Source organism: Diabrotica undecimpunctata, chromosome 3, assembly GCF_040954645.1.
Source record: "Diabrotica undecimpunctata isolate CICGRU chromosome 3, icDiaUnde3, whole genome shotgun sequence".
In the NCBI taxonomy this organism is placed as follows: Eukaryota; Metazoa; Arthropoda; class Insecta; order Coleoptera; family Chrysomelidae; genus Diabrotica; species Diabrotica undecimpunctata.
The window spans coordinates 14,853,868-14,872,824 of record NC_092805.1 but is presented as its reverse complement, the minus strand read 5'-3'; the positions used below and the strand labels follow the sequence as shown (position 1 = coordinate 14,872,824).

The 18,957-nt window shown below is 31.8% G+C and overlaps 1 protein-coding gene and 1 long non-coding RNA gene across 2 annotated transcripts; one reads left to right on the top strand and one right to left on the bottom strand.

Annotated features, from left to right (window-relative positions):
* Positions 1-6,360: 6,360 nt before the first annotated feature.
* Positions 6,361-9,356, top strand: LOC140436478 (uncharacterized). The gene is made up of 2 exons (XR_011950286.1): positions 6,361-6,983; positions 7,363-9,356. It is a non-coding gene; the product is annotated as an uncharacterized lncRNA (long non-coding RNA).
* A 3,690-nt stretch (positions 9,357-13,046) lies between these two features.
* Positions 13,047-17,674, bottom strand: LOC140436476 (uncharacterized). The gene is made up of 2 exons (XM_072525328.1): positions 17,262-17,674; positions 13,047-16,009 (listed from the first exon to the last, which is right to left on the bottom strand). The coding sequence occupies exons 1-2, from the start codon at positions 17,488-17,490 to the stop codon at positions 14,094-14,096; spliced, it is 2,145 nt and encodes a 714-aa protein (XP_072381429.1). The 5' UTR covers positions 17,491-17,674; the 3' UTR covers positions 13,047-14,093.
* Between the last annotated feature and the right edge of the window lie 1,283 nt (positions 17,675-18,957).

The following is an 18,957-nucleotide window of genomic DNA, read 5'->3' as shown; positions in this document are numbered from 1 at the left end:
ACGTCCAACAAATCTTTTACTGTTTGTCACGTTGTACATTGGTAGTTAATTGTATCTAAATCCTTGTTAATAAGGCTGGAAATGTTTAATGACAATTATATTTAGTTGGAGATTAATTTTAATTTAGGTAATTAGATAAGAAACCGTGCTATTGGTTTTTGACTGTTAATATGTTAGCTTTGGCCAGCTACGTGCATACGATGTAAAGATTAGCGATAGGTGCTTCTTACGTGTTACCATTCGATGAAATGTTGGATATGTGCTTATAAAGATAGAAATATATGTGGGATTTACTGAAGATGTATGTAGTTGGTACTACTTACTTACTCTTAGTTGGTTATTTGTCAAAGTTAACTATTTATGTTTTTATATTTTATACATATGATGTGTCGTTAAAATATAATCGTGAACAGTTTTACTTTTTGTTTATTTTTTAAATACCAATATAAGTGAAACTTTATTATACTCAAGGTTACCTTAAGCTTCCAATTTATTGATAAAACTTCACATAAAAGATTGTAGAAGGAATACAAAAATGGAACAAATTAATATTTTAAATCAAGACAATCGAAAAATGAAGGTACATAAAAAATTTTGTTTCGTAAGAGAAAATCACTTCAGTGTGAAAATAGGACAGCGGGAAAATAAAAAACTCTAAGGAAACACAAATATGACAAGCTAATATGAAAAAACAGGAGGAAAGTCAGGAGGGAAAAAAATTCAATCAGAAACCCAGGTTTTAACTTATATAGAAAGGAGAGAATAATACAAATGGGAGAAAAAAAACTATAGATAATTATTGTCCCTTGATATACTAGAGATTATAATAGCAGATATGTAAAATGTCCCAACAACGTTGACCAACGCTTGTGTATTAAGAACTATAACATATGGAGATAACAAATCATCAGTGCAGTTATCTAAAATAAATGTCAACACTTTAACCCTTAACTGGTGACCCTATTTTTAATTACATAAATGGTGACCATGAGGCTGACAGACTCCTGGCTAAAAAAGCGGTTTTTGTTAAGCTGGCAACTAAAAATGCAATAAAACAGTTTTTAATAATAAAAAAATATTGTAATGTCATTTTTATTTAATGAAAAAGAAAAAAATCAAACTGTAGGACTTATAACAAAAACAGAAAAAATGGTAACATTTACCTAATTATAACACAAAATTTTTAAAGTCCTATTCCAAAAAAATTAAACATACAAACAAATATAATATATGTATGTTTAAAAATATGCAACTCCTCGTAGACACTTCGTCTCAGGACCAGCAACTTCATGTGGAGTCATACGTTGCCATGTTATCATATCCACTGGTAACTTTAACATCCTAAAATATAATACCAAATAATGTAAACTAAATTGTAACAGATACACTCTCTATTTACAGTGCTGAGTCTATCGCGATAAAAAAAGCCTACTATGGTGCACACTATATCCAGTTCATACGGTTTTTATTATGTCAGATTCAAAGTTAGTTCTGCAAGCAATTGAAGGATCCCCAATAAATATTTATAATCAAACATTAATTTGTGAAAGGGTAGATTGTGAAGCAAAAGTAGCTTGTAAATCAGATAAATTTGTAGAAAATTTTTCTTATACCGACTTCTTCTTCTTCTTAAGGTGCCATGCATTTCTGCGTAGGCGTCCACCGTACATCGTCTTGTCAGGTGAGATGTTAAATATTCTGGATTAAATAATTCTGTTTTTAGCAGCATTGCGAAGCATTTCATAGCTGTGGATTCCTGTCCATTGTCGAATATTGCGCAGCCATGACATTTTTTTACGTCCGAGACCTCTCCTACCCTCTATTTTCCCTTCGAGTATCAGTTGCTGAAAAGTGTATCGTTCTCCTCGTATAATGTGCCCCAAGTATGCAGTCTTCTTACTTTTTACATAATTAAAAAGTTCCCTATCCTGTAAGCCCGCTCTTCTGAGTACTTCCTCATTTCTGACCCTGTCCGTCCATGATATTCTGAGCATTCGACGCAGGCACCACATTTCGAACACTTCAAGTTTGTTAATGGAACTGGCCTTTAACGTCCATGCTTCCATTCCGTACAGGAGAACAGGCCACACGTAACACTTAAGCATCTTGTATCGGAGGTTGAAGTCCAATTTGCGATCAGTCAGAAACTTACGAAGCCTCAAAAAAGCATTTCTGGCTTGTTCAACTCTGCTCTTTATTTCATTCTCGGGGTCCCAACCCTCATTCAGCAAACATCCCAAGTATTTGAATTGCCTGACTTGTTCGATTTCTTCTCCAGAGACATATATCTTTGCGTTGGGGTAATCATTTCTACTTATAATCATTGATTTTGTCTTCTTGATATTTATTTTCAAACCCCGAGCTTCACTTGCAAGAGTTAGATCATTCAAAAGGCACTGAAGATCTTCGATGTTATCTGCCACTATGGCTGTATCATCGGCATACCTGATGTTATTAATAAATATGCCGTTAACTTTAATACCCTTTTTAGAGTCTTCCACTGCTTCTGCGAAGGCTTTTTCTACGTATAAATTGAACAGCATTGGAGACAGTATACAACCTTGCCTTACTCCTTTTTTAATGGAGAAATCTTCTGTTTCGTTGGAATTTTGAAGACGTACTGTTGCTGTCTGATTCCAATACAGATTGGCAATGATTCTTATATCCTTTGCATCCAATCCCAACTCTTGTAGGTATTTTATCATCAATTCATGTTTTACATTATCGAATGCTTTCTCGTAATCGATGAAACAGATAAAAACATCCTTTCTTTGATCTAAACAATTCTGTATCAATGTTTGCATACTAAAGATCGCCTCTCTCGTGCCAAGTCCATTTTTGAAACCAAACTGACTCCATCCACTGACCTCTTCACATTTCTTAAACAATCTAGTGTGAAGTATTCTCAGGAAAAGTTTCAAAAAGTGACTCATTAGGCTTATTAGTCGGTGGTCCTTGCAGAAGTTCGCACGTGGTGTTTTTGGTAGGGCGATAAATGTAGATCGAAGCCAATCTTTTGGAATCTGGCCCGTATCGTAGATGTCGTTAAAGAGCTTGACAATAATGTCTAGGTTTTCTTCATTAAGTAACTTGATTGTTTCTGCGTACATATAATCTGGTCCTGGGGTTTTGTTACTTTTTAATAGTTTGATAGCGTGTACAATTTCAGCTTTCAAAATACTTGGGCCATACAAATGGTCTCCCAGTTGTGGTGGTTTTTGTGTTCTGTCATCATTGAACAAATTGGCTGTGTACATTTTCCAAGTATTAAGTATATCGCTAGGGTCCGTTATTAATTCATTTTGGTCATTATGTATACCAGTGACTTGTTTTTTCTTGAAGACACCAGCAATTTCCTTAATTTTCTTGTGAAGATTGAAGCTGTCGCCGAGTTTATATAGGCTTTCAGCCTCGGCGCAAAGTGTAGTCATCCAGATCTCCTTCGCCGCTATAATTTCTTTACGAATTTGACTGTGTATATTTCGGTACCCTACTTCGTCCTGCCTGATCTTACACTGCCTGCGTTGTTCCATCATCTCTAATATTTCTTCTGTCATCCACTCATTCTTGGTAGTTGTTTTACTCTCGAGTAGAAAAGTGTTGTTCAACTCATCAAATGATTCTTTTATGGTGGTCCATGACTTTTCAACATCATTCTCAGTTGCCATATTAGAGAACCTATTGTTTATTTCCTCTGTGTACGCTTCATTTGTTTCATTGTTTTTGAGTTTTCTAATGTTTACTGATGCCTTCTGGTGTTTTCTTTTAGCTGTAGCGAGCCTCAGTTTGATATTTGCTACTAAGTGATTGTGGTCGGATCCTATGTCTGCTCCAGGTAATGCAGATACCTTAGTAATAGCATTCCTGTACCTTTTATTAATTGTCACATAATCTATTTGGTTCCTTATAATGCCCTATACCGACTTAATAACCTTAAAAAAGCTATTAATCCAGTTTTTATTGAGTCTTATCCAGTTTTTATTGAGTCTTCTTAAATCGTCAGTCCATCTTGTCGGTGGTCGACCGACGCTTCCCTTGGCCTCCATTCCAATAACCTCTTTGTCCACGCCCATCTGTCATTCTGGCTAGGTGTCCTGCCCATCTCCATTTTAGTCTGGCTATCTTCTCGATGATGTCAGACACTCCGGTTCTTCTCCTGATGTCTTCGTTGGTTATTCTGTCTCGCAGAGTTATTCCTAACATGGACCGCTCCATTCTTCTCTGCGTGACTCTCAGTTTGGTAGTTGCTGCTTTTGTTAAGGTAAGTGTTTCTGCTCCGTACGTCAAGACTGGGAGGACGCACTGATCAAATACCTTTCTCTTTCTCACCAATACTGATGTTCTGGTTGGGTACCAAATTGGTCATGATTTTTGTTTTCGAGATATTTATATTTAAACCTACATTTTCTGTAGCCACAACGAGTTCCTGTACCATCTCTCTTGCCATACCTAGATCTTCAGCTATTATAAGTATATCATCGGCGAAACGTAAGTTGTTTAGATATTCTCCATCTATTTTTATTCCCTTTGTCATCCAATCCAAATTCTTAAAAGCATATTCTAGCATCGTATAAAGAAGCTAAAATCGATATTAAACCTTATAAGCACCTAATATGTATCTTTATGTGTATGAATAAAAATGTATCCTGTGGCTAATAGACTATGCCTAAGGCCATCCCTTCCCTCTACACACACACACACACAACATATAACTTTTAACGGGTTTTACCCTGATATTTAGTGGCTCAAAACATGTACACCTAGTAAGTATTAACCTTGGTCAATATTTTAACTTCATGTTCTTTTTAATTAAAGTGGTTATATACTTTTTAGGACACTGATGATGGAACATGGATTCCGAAAACGTTTTGTCTTAATGACATAGCCCGTTTGGGTTTTTTTAATTTATATACCTTTTATAAAGGATTTTTACATAAAAATTTTTATAAAGAAGCAGTTCCAAAAAAGCTCTCAATTCTATTTCATCAGTATCAGCCAACTCGGATTTTTATTTTTTATATTGTTGATATTTTGGCCGAAAAGTGGTGATTTTTTCGTTAGTTCTCTTGACAACAAGACTATACATATCTGGTGAAAACAATTTATTAAAATAATAAACGGGACTCGTTGACTTTTCTACTTTTGAACGGATTGATGGGAGTACAACAATGGGAGTACGTGCACACTTCTTCGAAATCATCGTCTAATACTCTTACAACTTTACAAGAACTATCCATATTAAAATAACACTATTGGTGACCTTGCGTCTAGTAGACTCCGCGACGTAAATATTTCGAAAACGGGACGAGCGAGGTACCTCTCATTAACACGTTCGAATATACTCTAAAAGCTAAGAAGGTACACCGAATTACAGGTTGCTACGTATTTGTGACGAGAAACGCAGACGCGTTAATAAACGTGCGGAGTCTGTGAGACGCATGGTCACCACTTAAGGGTTAATTAAAGCAAACATATGAAATGTTGACCAATGTTAAAGAACATATCCCAAGAGAAAGTATCTCTATGGGTCCTCGATGCAACCAGAATACATAACTAATGTCTAGAGCCTGAGCCGCGTAATGTGGGTTGCCTATTATGAATTTGAATCGAGGAAATTACTGACAGATGACGTCCGACATCGGATAATCCTTTTTGATTAAACTATGTAGATGTTAATAATTATTTTTCTTCCAAAACTAATTGTCATTAGAACAGGCAATTTTAGTTTTTAACATTTATGTTGTGATTTGTAGATAATTTAGATATATGTTCATATGTGTTGGTTTTTTGTATACACATGAGTCCCATATCCACTATTTTCCTTTAAGATTAAAAAATCCAGAAAAGGCAACGATTTATTTTATTTCTTTTCCATTGTAAGTTTTATTGACTCCTCCTTTTACCTTTTAGTTATATTAATCAGAAATGTGTCCAACACATCATCTACATATTGTGTATTTGATTCATTCATAACTTGTAATGTGATTTTTTTTGGCTTGCTCAAAAACGTTTTAGAGACCTTTTCTTTGTAATATCTATAAATGAATAATTTCCCCGTTTCGAAATACACTATTCAGCACAGTTTATTAAAAGATGGTTAGTTCCTAGAGAGATCTGGCTTTTATATATTATATTACATAAATGTTAAAAAGGGAGTCATTACATCATTATATGATAGAACTAAAATTGCCTGTTCTAATGACAATTCGTTTTTGCAAGAAAAATAATTATAACATCTATTTTAGTAAAAAATGATCTTCCGATGTCGGACGTCATGTGTAAGTCTGTCAGTAATTTCCCCGAGTCAAATTCATAATAGACACCTACATTACGCGGTTCAGAGTAGTGGTAGTGGGTCAGTCTCACGGTTCGTAGTATCTACGAACCGTGGGTCAGGCCAATGACGTATAATATATTATACGTCATTGGGTCAGGTTCTAGACCATAGTACATAAAAAGAAATAGTAGTGCAAGAGAGATAGGGCAGCGGGGAAGTTTGTTTGGACGATTCCAGTCGTACGTAATGGCGGCGGCGCTACAGTCACTCTAGGTGGGGGTATGAGACGCATGTGCCGTACTGCCGTGGAAGAATTGAAGTTGAAGAATGAAGGGTGGTGTTGTATTGGTCTGTTGGTATTGTATTATTTGTATTGTACGCCATTGAAATATTGCAAGTTGAATTTTGTTTTGTTTTGTCTTTGTTGTAATCATCTTATTGATTGTTGATGATTGTTGATCGTTAAAATGGAACAAAATAAAAGAAAAGAAAAAGCCAACCATGTTGTGTTCCTGGTTGTAAGGACCACACAAGCAGTAGATTTCGTTTTCCAAATCCGAAAAATGAAATGGACACGTTGGAATGGTTGAAAGTAATTAAGAGAGGAGTATTAAACAATTATACACCTCTTACTGTTTACAATAAATTTCGTGTTTGCTCTAGACATTTTACAGACGAAGATAAAGTGGATTTTTACCAGCAATAGGTAAGCACTGTACCTCATAGCAAATGTTTGTTAGCAAACTTAAATTAAATAATATTTTGTATGTTTAAACTGTTATTGTTTAAATTAATGTTAATCCTATCATATGAATCTTACTTATATATTTTAAAATCATCAAAACTTATAAATCTAATTGTACTTAATTGTATTCCGCAAATATGACTTTGATTTTTAATATAAGTATTATGAATATTAATTGTAGTTAATTATTATAAATTTTGATGGGCCTTCTGGGCAACATATTATTTGGGTTCATTTCTGATGATGATAAAGATCAAGATATCTAGTACTTGTTTATTTATTAGTCCAACAGATTTATTTATTGGTTATGTTCTGTTAAAATATTGTATTTAAATTTCAGGCTCTCAGAATGCAGCAGATATTGAAGAAGAAGAAACTCAAACTATAAGGTTTATTGACGTACATGGTAATATCAAATATTCTATATTCTTTGGTAATATATTATAAAAATATGTCTTTACATTTTTCATTCAGTAAGTGTGCCAGATGCTATAACCACTTTCAAAGCTTTGCTTATAAATAATTTTATATCTTTTCATTCACCTGAAAGCAATTGTGAAAATGATGTTAGTGAGGGAGCATTAGATGCATTAGGTTTTTTTTAACAGGTGAGGTATTACCAGGTTGTAAACCTTTGGCACCTGAAGTGAATGTTTCACTTCCTCTTTCAGTTTCAAATGTTATGAGAACTCAGGTGGGAAGGTGTACTGTAACCTATGTTGCAGGATATGTAGCAAAGAAAGTATTGAAGGTTTCCTGTGAGCAATGTAAATATAATATGTTATTTAGAGTAAAGAAAGAGGATACAGATTTCATTGAAATTGAATTGTTTAAATTTTTCACCATTCAACTGTAAAATCCATTCAAATACAGGTATAAATATATGTAAATTTATTGTTAGACTTTCTCTGTATACGTGGTGTAAAAGTGTAAATGCAATTGTAAATGGCAGAGACCAGAAGTTTATTAACTTACTTAAAAATAAACCAGACTACACTATGATAGATCCTATGAAATTAGTAGCTCACAGAAAATATGAAAGTAGGAGAAAACAATTTTGTAAGTACAGGTCATAAGTGTAATTAAATTATTTCCAGTATAAAACTGTACAATTTGTATGTTATTCATTCTTGTTTACAGTTTCATATTTCCATTTTGTTGTAAACAAATAAAATTGTGTTTTCTATTTACTGGACTCATATGGAATCTTTAAAATTCTTTTTATTGTTTTACATATATCTTCATCATCAAACATTTTCCATCTGCTCCTGAATCTAGGTCTTTCACAATTGCTTTCATCTGTATCTACCTTGTCTTATAGAACAAGGGTGAACAGTTTGGGAGAAATGCTATGTCCTTGTCTCGCTCCCCATTGTAGTACATAGTTACATATTTTACTTTAATTATACATAATCACATATTTTCCTTTTATTATACATAGTTACATATTTTACTTTAATTATACTTAGTTACAAATTCATGAAATTCAAAGAAATTGCATATAATTTGTGAACACTGTGTATTTAAAAATTCTCCTTTGATGTAAGTTCTGGAAAGAATGTTACTTACTCTTTGTTTACAAAGGTTTTCAAAACATTTTAATTGTAAATGAATGAGATATTTCACTCGCCATTGTAGTACATAGGTACATATTTTACTTTAATTATACATGGGCACATATTTTACTCATAAACATAGTTTATTTTTTATTTATATATGTTTGTGTGTAAAATACATTAGATACATAATAAATCTCTAACATATACACACACACACACACACACACACATATATATATATATATATATATATATATATATATATATATATATATATGTGTATATATATATATATATATATATATATATATATATATATATACAAACATACAAATAGCATAGCAAGACTAAAGAGCCTCATGCTGCTCTGCACTATTCAGTAAATATATAGATGAAACTAGCCTCCCATAGCACATCAGCGTGGTATGGGGGGGAGGGCGAGGAAAGCCTGGGAAGCATTGGGGCTCGAAGGAGTGGTCCCTAATTTACTAGGACCAATCTTTCTCACCTCAATGAATTGTATGCCTGAATGTCCATATGGGTATGCAAGTCTCCGCAGGTAGGGCTTACTTATTTCGGTTGCTGCTTGTGTGTAATTCCATATATCATTTTGCAGGTTGCAGTGAATAGATGGTTAAGTTCAGAATGGAGCCTAGTTTCGTGGATACAGGTGAAGACCACCACAATGGCAGTGATGACGATCTTTATAATTTATTATATCTCTGTGATTCCTCAAATTTTATAAATTACAGAAATAAATAAATTTTTAAGAATATCTGTTTTTTATGTTGATGTTTTAATGTAATGGAAAACAGATATAGTCACAAAATAATAAATAAAAACTTTTCCTGTGCCAAAACATATGTCTCTATCTGATATGTTATACATTTATGGTATACAAAATTGCATAAGTGTATACTACATTTTTGGACAGAGAATATATTTTGGCATAGAATAAGTTTTTATTTATTATTTTATGACTATATTTGTTTTCTATATAATATTCGGAACATTTTGAATTTCCCGCCTAAAATTCAGAAATTTATTTTTTGAATTTCCCGCCTAAAATTCAGTATATCCTTTTTGAATTTCCCGCCTTAAATTCAGAACCTACATTTTGAATTTGCCGCTAAATTTTTAGTTCCCGATTCCGAACTTATTTGGCGCTAGAAACTCTCTCCCCACTTTTTCTCAGACACTTACCTTACTAGGGGGGGTATATACTATGGTTCTAGACCAGTGTTGTTAACTCTACGGATTTATCTGTAGATCTACGGATTTTCGAAATTATTTAGGATTTTCGGATATCGATCACATTTCTACGGATTTTTCAGCTGCAGCAATCAAGAATAAAATTGGGATTTTTACCCTTAGCTTTTTATAAAAATAGAATTTTTACTCTTAGACTTAGCTTTTTATAGAAATAGAAATATTTTTCAAATAATTAATTGACATCTAGTTCTCTGAATTTCAATTTTCGTAACAGATGAATTACCGGCGCTTAGGGGAATAACAGTGATCTCAGATGGAATGCTAAGATTTACCTTGGGGACTCCCCGCCCTAACATTATAAATACGAGCTATTCGGAAATATACAGTTTAAATGTGTTATCATCAAAAAAACATTGTTAGTATTTTTAATACGTTTGTATTAAAATTTATTTGATAATTCCCTGTATTGTTTAAAAATTACATGCAAAGAATGGGAAATCCCGGAAATTCGTAATTGTAATTTGATACCTAAACCATAACAATTAACATAATTCGGTATCGGCACGTATTGGTAACAATAAATCATTCATCCACTCTTAAATTTTAATGTAAATATGGTAAATATTATGTCCTAAATTCTGATGTGAGTCTTTGGTCCCATAAAATTTGAATTACGGATTGGAATAATAGCTTCAAATTAATTATTTACGGTCTTTAACTTTTGAACAGTGATTGCCATGCCAGTAATCACTGTAAACATCCTCGCTGTATACGTTGAATTAGATATACGTTAAATTTTATGTATGTATTATATAATATATAAAATAAAAATAAATCTACTGTTTTTGAAAGGAAATCTCCTGTTTTGTATTGCCCTTTTCTCCTATTGTTGAAAATATCCATCTGGCAACACTGTACCAAGAGGGAGAGGAGTCAGATAAAGTCGCACAAATTGCTATGTTTCTGTTCTACGGATTTCTACGGATTTTTGAAGCGCCCTCTACGGAAATATTCAGTTGCGGAGTTAACAACACTGTTCTAGACATTAGTGAGTACATAGCCCTCTAGTAAGGTAAGTCTCATAGAAAGGTTTGGGAAAGACGTTTAGTGTCAAATGTGGACGGACCGAAACTAATCTCATTTGGCGGTAAATGAGAAATTAAATAATTTAAAACGTAGGTTCTGAATTTTAGGCGACAAATTCAAAAAATATGCTCTGAATTTTAGGCGGCAAAATTCAAAAAGTATGCTTTTAATAGAAAATATAGTCATAAACTAAGAAATGAAAACTTATTCTATGCCGAAAAATATATTCACTTTGTCCAAAAATGTAGTATACACCAAAATATCAGACAGGGAGTATTATGGTACAGGCCAAAGACTCAGTGAAGGTTTTGAAAAGTGTCCTAAACATGAATTCCTCTATTTATGTTATTGTTATGATAGGAAGTTGATCAAAGTTCACGATTTTTTACGAAGTGATATTGTGTTTGCATATTTTAGGTGACAAGCAAATTTTATTTTAAATTTTTGATGCCATTTGATGATTGAATGCCATTTAAGGCATCTCTTAAGCTCTTTTGTTTTCGATTTTTAAGCTGTGACTGATATACATGCTCCAAATGTTCGTGCCAAAATCGCATATTTAAGTTGTTTGAAATCATCCGTCTCCTCTACGGCTATGATCTGAAGCACATCTAAGGCATCGCCTCGAATAGCGATAGTCAGGTTTACAGCCTTTTCTTTTTCAGACCATCCATTCGCTCTTGCAGCTGATTCGAACTGTTTCATGCAGTTAGTCCATGACGATTTTCCGTCGAAAGTTGGGACTTTAACATGAACAGAACCTCCACTTCCTTCAAATTTCGGCCGTGTTTCCAACTTACATTTCGCCTCGTCTTCTTTTGTCCCTACTGTAATTGGATTGTTTCCTCTCTCTATCTTCCTTTTCATCTCTTTCATCTTTACTTCGAAGGCCAACATATCGGCAGCAACTTGGGTTTTTAACGAAGATATTCTATCGTCGAGGGCAGACATCTCAGAAGTGACTTTAAAGATGTTAGCAGAAACTTTGTCTCCAGAGAAGAAATCTCGTTAAAAACTTTGTTTTCTAAAGAAGCGATGTCGCCGGAAACTTTGTTCTCTAATTTAGAAATCTACGAGATGACAGCAGCATGTTTATTTTCAAATATATGTTTCCGGGTCCAAACCCTCTCCCTCCAAAGCGTTCTTTAGTCGTTGGACTAAATCAGCCTTTTTTCCGGTAGAAGCTAATTCTCTGTCCTCGAGATGTATTCTTAAATTCGTAACTGTGAGCTCATAAATCGTAGTCATTTTCACAATTTATTTAAATTATATTCCACTCTGACACCACTGACCTATTTTTATAAATCTAATTTATTAACTTTATTTATTATAAAATGTTCTAACACTTAGTTTATTAGTCTTTATTTACTTAATTTATATATAATCTTACACTAATTTATTTTCCACTGACACTATTCTAATTTATATAATTTATTTACTACACGTATTTTTCGCGTTCCAATTCAAGCTCAACCCGATACAATTATTCTTTTTAGAGTGTTTACAATAAAAAAGTCTCTCTCTTTACAATAAAAAAGTTGCTGAATCTTCTCGAATGCCATGGACGCCACACAGGTTTTAGTGGAGGAGACCCTACTAAAAAATACTTAGAAATAATAAAATAGTTAGAAAAATATGTTTACAGCTTAGGGTATGAGTCATATTTATCGTAACAACAAATGCATGTATAGATATCATATGATAGGTGAAAGTGTGGGAATTTTATGTATGAGTCAAAAGCAATGTACATTGCACATTAAAAAAAGTTTATTTCAATGAGAACAGTTCAACAAGTAAAAATATTGAAAAATTATCAAACTATTCTAAGATACATAATATATTAGGTTGATATAATATATATTAGCTATATATATACTTCATTCTTAATTTTATTATGTTGTTTCATACATTGGGTTGTTTTTGAAGTTATACTTCTATACGCACGGTCGGCGTTGGAAATTTGTATGAGAGTGAATCTGTGAAACCATTACATATGTAAGATAATGAGTAAGAGAGAGACAGAAGATATATTTTCTCTCTCTTCCTCTCTCGAGAATAAAAATATTCCTTTTGTATATATATTTAATATTATATAATATTGTATATATATATATATATATATATATATATATATATATATATATATATATATATATATATATATATATATATATAATATATATAATATAATATGTATTAATATTATTATTTATGTGATATGTTTTGTATTATTTAAAATTAAACGTTTATAATTATTTTAGGCTTTTGTATTTCAAAATAATCACTGTTTTACCGAAAACTGTCAATTTTGAAATACGTTAGTGTCATGTCTAATTGGTAAATCCTTTACGTGTTTGGTTCATACGCTGGTGGTTGTGAGTTCGAATCCCAATTATGAATTTCCTTTTCTATTTTTGAAATATTTAAAAACTTCACGTTAATCTTATTAAATATATGCAATATGCGCAAAAAACATAAATTTTAAAATAAACTGAAAATTTACAACATATTCAGAGTTGTTGGTTTTTCATTTTTATCTTCGTAAAGTAAGTTATATGTTTAAAATACTTATGAGTATTACATTTTAATTTTTATATTGTATTATTATATTGAATTATGTTGCAGTGTATTTATTGTATTGTAATTTTTATATTAATAACAAAATAAACAATGAATTTTACTGCAGAGTATGTTTAATTTTTTTTGCATTCAACTCCTTTTATACATATATAAAAATATAAAAATTAAAATATGTATTTTCATTAAAGTATTGATACAATCTTTCATTTACTATACGCCTATTACAGGTCAAATGTTTATATACAGCAAACGATGCACCATATACCTATATAACTAATTCTTTTTTCTTTCTGCTCTCTGTTACCTATAGCATTACATATGTAATGATTGTGCAGATTAACTCCTATATAAATTTTTAACGGCGAACGCGTGTATAGAAGTGTAACTTCTACCGGCAGTCCCACTGGACTGCCACACTGGTTTTTTTTATTAAAACTTGACTAAATTGCTTAAAACAAATTTCACACTTTCAAGATTTTTCTCCAATATGTACTCTCAAATGTGTTTTCAAATTACTTGGATGGCTAAACTTCTTAAAACAAATGTCACACTTGTAAGGTTTTTCTCCAGTGTGCACTCTGAAATGTATTTTCAAATAAAATGCATGACTAAATTGCTTAAAACAAATTTCACACTAGTAAGATTTTTCTCCAGTGTGAACTCTCAAATGTTGTTTCAAATACTTTGCCGCACTAAATTGCTTAAGACAAATTTCACACTTGTAAGATTTCTCTCCAGTATGCACCGTCGAATGTGTTTTCAAATTACCTGCCTGACTAAATTCCTTAAAACAAATTTCACACTTGTAAGATTTTTCTCCAGTGTGCACTCTCAAATGTGTTTTCAAATTACTTGGATGGCTAAACTTCTTAAAACAAATGTCACACTTGTAAGGTTTTTCTCCAGTGTGCACTCTGAAATGTATTTTCAAATAAAATGCATGACTAAATTGCTTAAAACAAATTTCACACTTGTAAGATTTTTCTCCAGTGTGAACTCTCAAATGTTGTTTCAAATACTTTGCCGCACTAAATTGCTTAAGACAAATTTCACACTTGTAAGATTTCTCTCCAGTATGCACCGTCGAATGTGTTTTCAAATTACCTGCCTGACTAAATTCCTTAAAACAAATTTCACACTTGTAAGATTTTTCTCCAGTGTGCACTCTGAAATGTGCTTTCAAATAACATTCATGAGTAAATTGCTTAAAACAAATTTCACACTTGTAAGATTTCTCTCCAGTATGCACTCTCAAATGTGTTTTCAAATTACCTGCCTGACTAAATTCCTTAAAACAAATTTCACACTTGTAAGATTTTTCTCTAGTGTGCACTCTGAAATGTTTTTTCAAATAATATGCATGACTAAATTGCTTAAAACAAATTTCACACTTGTAAGATTTTTCTCCAGTGTGAACTGTCAAATGTTGTTTCAAATACTTTGCCACACTAAATTGCTTAAGACAAATTTCACACTTGTAAGATTTCTCTCCAGTATGCACCGTCGAATGTGCTTTCAAACTTCTTGCATAACTAAACTCCTTAAAACAAATTTCACACTTGTAAGGTTTTTCGCCAGTGTGCACTCTCAAATGTGTTTTCAAATTACTTGCCTGACTAAATTCCTTAAAACAAATTTCACACTTGTAAGATTTTTCTCCAGTGTGCACTTTCAGATGTTGTTTCAAATAACATGCACGACTAAATAGCTTAAGACAAATTTCACACTTGTAAGATTTCTCTTCAGTATGCACCCTCGAATGTACTTTCAAACTTCTTGCATAACTAAACTTCTTAAAACAAATTTCACACTTGTAAGATTTTTCTCCAGTGTGGACTCTCAAATGTGCTTTCAAATAACATTCATGAGTAAATTGCTTAAAACAAATTTCACACTTGTAAGATTTCTCTCCAGTATGCACTCTCAAATGTGTTTTCAAATTACTTGGATGGCTAAACTTCTTAAAACAAATTTCACACTTATAAGATTTTTCTCCAGTGTGCACTCTGAAATGTATTTTCAAATAATATGCATGACTAAATTGCTTGAAACAAATTTCACACTTGTAAGGTTTTTCGCCAGTGTGCACTCTCAAATGTGTTTTCAAATTACTTGCCTGACTAAATTCCTTAAAACAAATTTCACACTTGTAAGATTTTTCTCCAGTGTGCACTTTCAGATGTTCTTTCAAATAACATGCACTACTAAATAGCTTAAGACAAATTTCACACTTGTAAGATTTCTCTTCAGTATGCACCCTCGAATGTACTTTCAAACTTCTTGCATAACTAAACTTCTTAAAACAAATTTCACACTTATAAAATTTTTCTCCAGGGTGAACTCTCAAATGTGTTGTCAAATTACTTGCAAGACTAAATTGTTTAAAACAAACTTCACACTTGTAAGATTTTTGTTCAGTCACAACTTCCACATTTTTATTTAATGTTTTTCCTTCACAATGTTGACTAGTATAATTTTCTTCATAAGATGAATCATCAGTTAGTTTCTCCATAATTTCCAGTTTGTGTTCATTTAGGTCCAGGAAATAACCTAAAAATACAAATCAACTATAACATAAATATTTGAGTATAAGCGAAAATGAATTCAATAACCAAATTACAGCATAATAAAATTTAAGACAGCAGAAAAAGTCAATCATTTACTAAATATTCTTAATCTCCCTGTTATTATAACTATGTGTAGGTAGATTCACAAACCGATGTTTGTTTCTAAAGAGGAATTGAAGACATTCCTCAATATATATTGCAGGTACTGTTAAGATATTGTTAATTTTGAAGACTACTCTGCAAGATGCCCTTATTTAATTTTTTTATAATTCTGACCTCTTGTTTCTAACAGAAAAATATTTTATCAAGTTCATTGCTCTCACTAGAAAAAATTGCCCTATAATGCACCAATGATTCAAAGTTTTAAAAATAAATTGTCTTTAGGTTAATTGTCTTGATCTAAATATTGTGATAACACTCTTAAAGTATAGCATACTGAATTCAACCTTTTATTAAGTTGCTGTATGTGACTTTCCCATGTCAATGTTACATCCATTGTCACATCTAAAAATGTAATTTTAGTGCCAATTTCATTGTTTGTATCAACTAACAAAACATTACTTTGACATTCTATATTTGATCTGGTTGTTTTAAACATTAAACAATTCATCTTTTGTTTATTTATAATTAATCCTTTACTGGAGAACCACTTTAACATTTCTCTATAAATATGATAGTTTCATTTAATAGAATCTCCAAATGATTTGCGGTTATTAGATTTGTATTATCAGCATAATCATAAACTACAATTGTCACTATTAACAGAGTATGGCATATCATGTCTGTATCAAATGAAAATTATGGGTCCAATTATGCTGACTTGAGGAATGCCTAATTTTATAGGTTTAATTTCAGATTTAATATTCATATTATCGTTTGGGATCTTCTTAACAAGAATGATTTGAACCAATTATGAGCTATGAGCTACTCCATTTATACCATATAATCTTAGTTTTTTCAGCAATAGATCATGGCCCACAAGTTGTCATTACAGGCACTGGACCGAACTTTGAAAGATATTCTAACAATCAAAACATTTTTGATGGAGCCATGATTCTATTGTCAGATTGTTGAGCCAGTTGTTAGACATTGGAAATAGTAAAGTTGCTATTGACACCTTGACCAGATTCATCACATTACTTAGAAATTACCATGAGATTTCTGTTACTGAACAGACTCAAAAGAGACATTTATGAGAAGCATTAAAATTTAATGAAACGGTTATTGTTACTAACCTTTTTCAGTTTTTTGACTTTCTTCAAATGAGTTAGGTTTATATCCATGTTGTTCTATTTCAGTATCTATGGGACATTTCTTTAAGTCTAAATATGTGTCATGTGTACTTTGCCTATTTGATTCCTCCTGAATTTCAAATTTAAAGCCATCCAACAGAGCCTCATCCAATTCTTTAGACTCTATTTCTACTTTACACGTTTCCTCGCTAATTTCTTGCTTTCCTTCCATTTTGTTACACTTGATTTTATGTATCCCAATAATAATTTTAAACACAAGACAAACAAAAACCCCAAGCAAAGGCGTGGATTACAATCACAGACCACTAATAAAGTGGTCTTAGTAATAGCAGAGAACAACCCAACACACTGTGTTCGGTTTTTCTATGGTAATAGTTAGGTGATCTGTGATTACAATGTTGCCACTCACACTCACTAACTGACTACTTGGATTGTGCTGACCATGGTACAATGAATACACATTGTACCATGGTGCTGACTACCACCATTTTTTTTTCAGTGGATACTCAAAATTCAATAGAAATAGATTATTGTAAATTTAAGTTGTGATTTTAGTAGAATTTGCTACAATCTTAAAAAAATCTATAATCATTATTTGGGTAAATGTGTAAGAGAGGGGATATGACACAAACGATATTTCTGTATCTACTAAATGGGACCACTTAATTTGACAAGATGTACTCTCCAATATGGCGACGGGCAGGTCCGGATTCAAATTAATTCAAACTGTATTTACGATTTACTGTTTAGTTTGGGAATAAGCATTGAGTTAGACTAGCATATTAGATATTAGCAGATTAGATATTAGCAATAGTTATTTGGAATAAAATTACTTTCATTTTTAGTACTCTTCAGGTACACTTTAATAATAATTATAAAATTTATTACATACATAAAGTTTAAAAAAATGTACAAAACCAGTCAATGATATGGTTTTAAAATTATAACATTTACATACAAGTAAAAAACAACAATTAGCAAGTGCACTTACATAAGTTTATATACATTTAGATATGTTAGTTCCATGTACTATTAATATAAATTATATATTTATATATAATTATCTTATATATTTATATAAAAAATATAAAAATTAGTTATTGTGTATAGGTAGGTAGTTAAAGAATTGTATCAAAGACATGCCGTGTTCTTTATCCTTTTTTAACTTATTGTGGTTTCTATGGAATTGTTATATGTATCTGCATACAAAGATCCCTTTTCCAGTAATGCGAGCCTATGGTAAGGGATATTATAGCTAGTGTCAAAGTCGCGAGATATTTTAAACGGTTGAAAATACTACTTTTTAGCTGTTGCAACTGTCAACAATAACTGACTCAACAGGCGATTGTCGATATTCACCGGCTTTTCGTTTATTTTCCGTAACATATAAAGTTTGAGACACTCATCCTATGTATAAAGCTGGTACAAAAACTAGCTCACAATATGATGGTATATCGAGCCCTCGAATAAAAATTAGAAAAATGAAAGAGCTTTATTATATTGATGTTAACAATGTTTACAAGAATTTTTAAACAATATTTTTATTTTATTTTTTTTTAAACAATTTGAATTCCACTAAAGTGTCCACTAAATAATACCACTTTATTAATAAGAGGTCTCATACTGAGAGATTTGTCAGTCTTACTCTTGCACATATAGAACATCATAATATCAATAT

What these genes read in the sequence shown, in the direction of transcription:
- LOC140436476 (XM_072525328.1), bottom strand. Translation starts at nt 17,490, where the DNA reads ATGGAAGGAAAGCAAGAAATTAGCGAGGAAACGTGTAAAGTAGAAATA. An exon ending in AAGTCAAAAAACTGAAAAAG is followed by an intron (nt 16,010 to 17,261) that starts GTTAGTAACAAT and finishes TTGTATTTTTAG; the next exon opens with GTTATTTCCTGGACCTAAAT.